The sequence below is a fragment of the Suillus subalutaceus genome, assembly GCF_016647625.1.
Source record: "Suillus subalutaceus strain FC151 chromosome Unknown DFJ58scaffold_296, whole genome shotgun sequence".
Classification (NCBI taxonomy): Eukaryota; Fungi; Basidiomycota; class Agaricomycetes; order Boletales; family Suillaceae; genus Suillus; species Suillus subalutaceus.
Window position 1 is genome coordinate 39,515 of NW_024540545.1, and position 2,895 is coordinate 42,409.

The window sequence follows — 2,895 nt, forward strand, 5'->3', positions numbered from 1 at the left end:
ATGGCGCGAGACTACGGATCCGATAAGGGACGGATCCGATAGAACAAGTCATAACTCACCATTTCCGCTACTATAGCCCTGCGCCTAGCCTCCTCCGCTTCCCTTCGGGCCTCAGCCCGTTCAATCTTCTTAATCCCTGCCAAGCGCTTCCGTTCCGCCTCTTCCGCTTGTTGCTTCAGCTTTTCAGCCTCTTCCTCCTTCTGAACCTCGGCCTCAGCAGCAGCCAGCGCGGCCTGGATATCCGCCAGAGTCTGCTTAGCGGTCTTCTTAGAGCCGGATCCGTTATCAGTCATGGTTGAGATAAGCTAGTGGTAGTGAAAAAGTAGGGAAAGGAAGGAACACCCTGCGACGCTTTGGCATCCGTATATCTGTCAGAATCCGAACTCAGCAACTTCTCCCATCAGCTTCTCCATTGTCTCGCACTCATACCATCCGTTCCGGATCGCTGATTCTTGTGCCTCTAGGGATCGGCCCTAAGGGGGGGATACTGTCATATACCATATATCCGGTTACAGGGATCTCAGATCCAGATCCGATGAACATATCCATCGTCCGGTCCACAGATCCGCTTTGATTCTTATTTCATTTCCTGTTCATATAACTCTAACTATCGTTCATCTCCTTTCGGTATTCCTGTACACCGGTATACCGGTTATCCTTTACTTCCGCTTTGCTTACTGATCCGCTATGCTTACTGATCCGCTATGCTTACTGATCCGCTACACTTACGAATCCGCTTTTACTTACTTTGCTTATACTTTCATACATAGCCTCGCACCTTTGCTTATTGATCATTCCGTTAGCTATCCGTAGTATATAAACCTTTGTATATGCGCTGTAGTAGATCAGTTCGAATATCATCTTAGATTGCACTCATTCCGTCTGGACTCTGAGTCCCTCCGTTATCCATCCGGACTTGAGTACGCTACTCTTGTCTAACTCCGAGACTTAGGATAGATTCCTATAGTCTACATATCCGCCTCTGTCTTCGGACAGTCCTCACCCGTTAGTTTCTAGTCCGGATCCGATCCGGATTGGCCGTTACTCTATATACGCGATACTTTAGCTCTCTGAAATAAGGGGCAAGACTCGGGAAAGGGGCACAGCGCACGAGCTGAGGCCGAAGCCCTTCGGATCCGATACTACTTGAGTACGGTCTTAACAGCCCAATGCAGAGCCCAGAAGGCTGAGGCCAAGGCTCGAGGTGCCTGATGCAGAGCACAGAAGGCTAAAGCATGAGGTGCCTGACGCAGAGCCAATGTTCCTACTCCCTCCATTTCGTCAAACACCAGGTCCCATCTCCGTTGCACAGTCATAACTTGCGAAAAACTGATTTTGGAGCGTTGGGAGGCAGAAATAAAGGCCTGCGAGCACGCAAAGAAATTGCAACTGTTAGAAATTGCTCCAGGCCCAGCTCTTACCCTAATACAAGCAAGCTTGTGAAGACTTGTTGTTGAGCGCTGGGATGCAGAACTGAAGCGTTGTGAGGAGGCAAAGCGGGCGCAAATGTTAGAGTTACTTCTTGCTGCCCATGGTATCTCCAGACTAGTGTAGTGCCATTATATTGCCCTGAACCTGAAAAATTTCAGTTGAAACAATGGGCCAGTCTTCTCTCCATAATAGAGTGCGTTCTCAGACTGCGCCTAGGACACTTAGGACATAGTCTCCATAACAGAGTGTGTTCTTGGACTGTGAAAGGGTCAATAACGTACCTGGTAGCTATCAGCGCTGTGGGCAAAGGGTTAGTTACAGCAATGGCACACCTCTAGATTAGTAGGTAAGTTCAGGGCAGGACATAGTCTCCATAACAGAGTGCGTTCTTGGACTTCTCCTCCATAACAGAGTGCGTTCTCGGACTGCGCCTCCCTAATAGAGTGCGTTTTCGGACTTGGCGTACCTGGTAGCCATTGGTAGCCATCAGCGCTGTGGGCAAAGGGTTAGTTACAAATTGCCCAGGGTAGGGCAAAGGGTACCGCTCAAGATGCCCAGAGTCTAGACCTGTCAAATTACGATACACATCAAAAAGAGCCAGAAAATAAACTGGAATCACTTACCAACCATGCCTCACAGCTGCGTATTCTGTGGCAAGCCTTTCCCGTCAAAGGGAAGCGTCCAGAAGCATATAGCTATCCGCCCCGACTGTAGAAGAAAATGGGAGTTAATAGTTGAAGATACAGATGGTGAAGGTGGTGCACCTGCTGATTTTGCTTACAACAATTCTTTTTCCCCACTTCACTGCTCATGCTCCAACTCTTTCAATCTTGATGAAGTCAACCCAGCAGCATCAAAAGTCGACGGGTGACAGTTGAAGATGTGGCCGATGAAGAAGATGGCAGGCAGTATTTCAAGCCATGTCCTGATGCTGGCTGGACGTTGCAGGAGGGGCAAACTAGTTTTGAAAGGTATCAGCGATATAAGGAGGGTGAAGGTGAAGACGAGTGGGCACTCTTTTGTGACATGTATGAGTCGTGTTCTGTTTATCAGGTCCGCAAGAAAATTAACTTTGGTCCTGGCAGGGAAGATTGGGGACTTGCAGAATGGCTTGTTAAAAGCCTTGGGCAGACTCGAATGGATGAATTTCTGAAGTTACCGATAGTAAGCTTGGCGTTGATGACTGAAAAATATGCACTGACCATAGTAATAGACGCAAAACCATATGAAACCTTCATTCCACAACAATCGGTCATTCCTACAGAAGGTCAATAAGCTGCCGCACGGACCTGCCTGGAGTTGCAAGAAGGTTAGCGTCAAGGGAAATCGAATGGACAAGAATGGCCAGTTGCTGCATGAGGATGTTGAGCTTTGGATGCATGACCCTGTGGAGTGCATCAAGGATCTTATCGGTAATCCTTTATTCAAGCAACATATGGTATACGCACCATCACGAGTGTACAA

The 2,895-nt window shown here is 48.2% G+C and overlaps 1 protein-coding gene across 1 annotated transcript; it reads left to right on the forward strand.

Moving 5' to 3' along the window:
• Positions 1-2,457: 2,457 nt before the first annotated feature.
• Positions 2,458-2,895, forward strand: DFJ58DRAFT_671498 (uncharacterized protein; the record flags this gene model as incomplete). The annotated part of the gene is made up of 2 exons (XM_041382963.1): positions 2,458-2,595; positions 2,645-2,895. Coding segments are annotated over 2 exons (389 nt in total), but the record flags the coding sequence as incomplete, so codon positions are not given.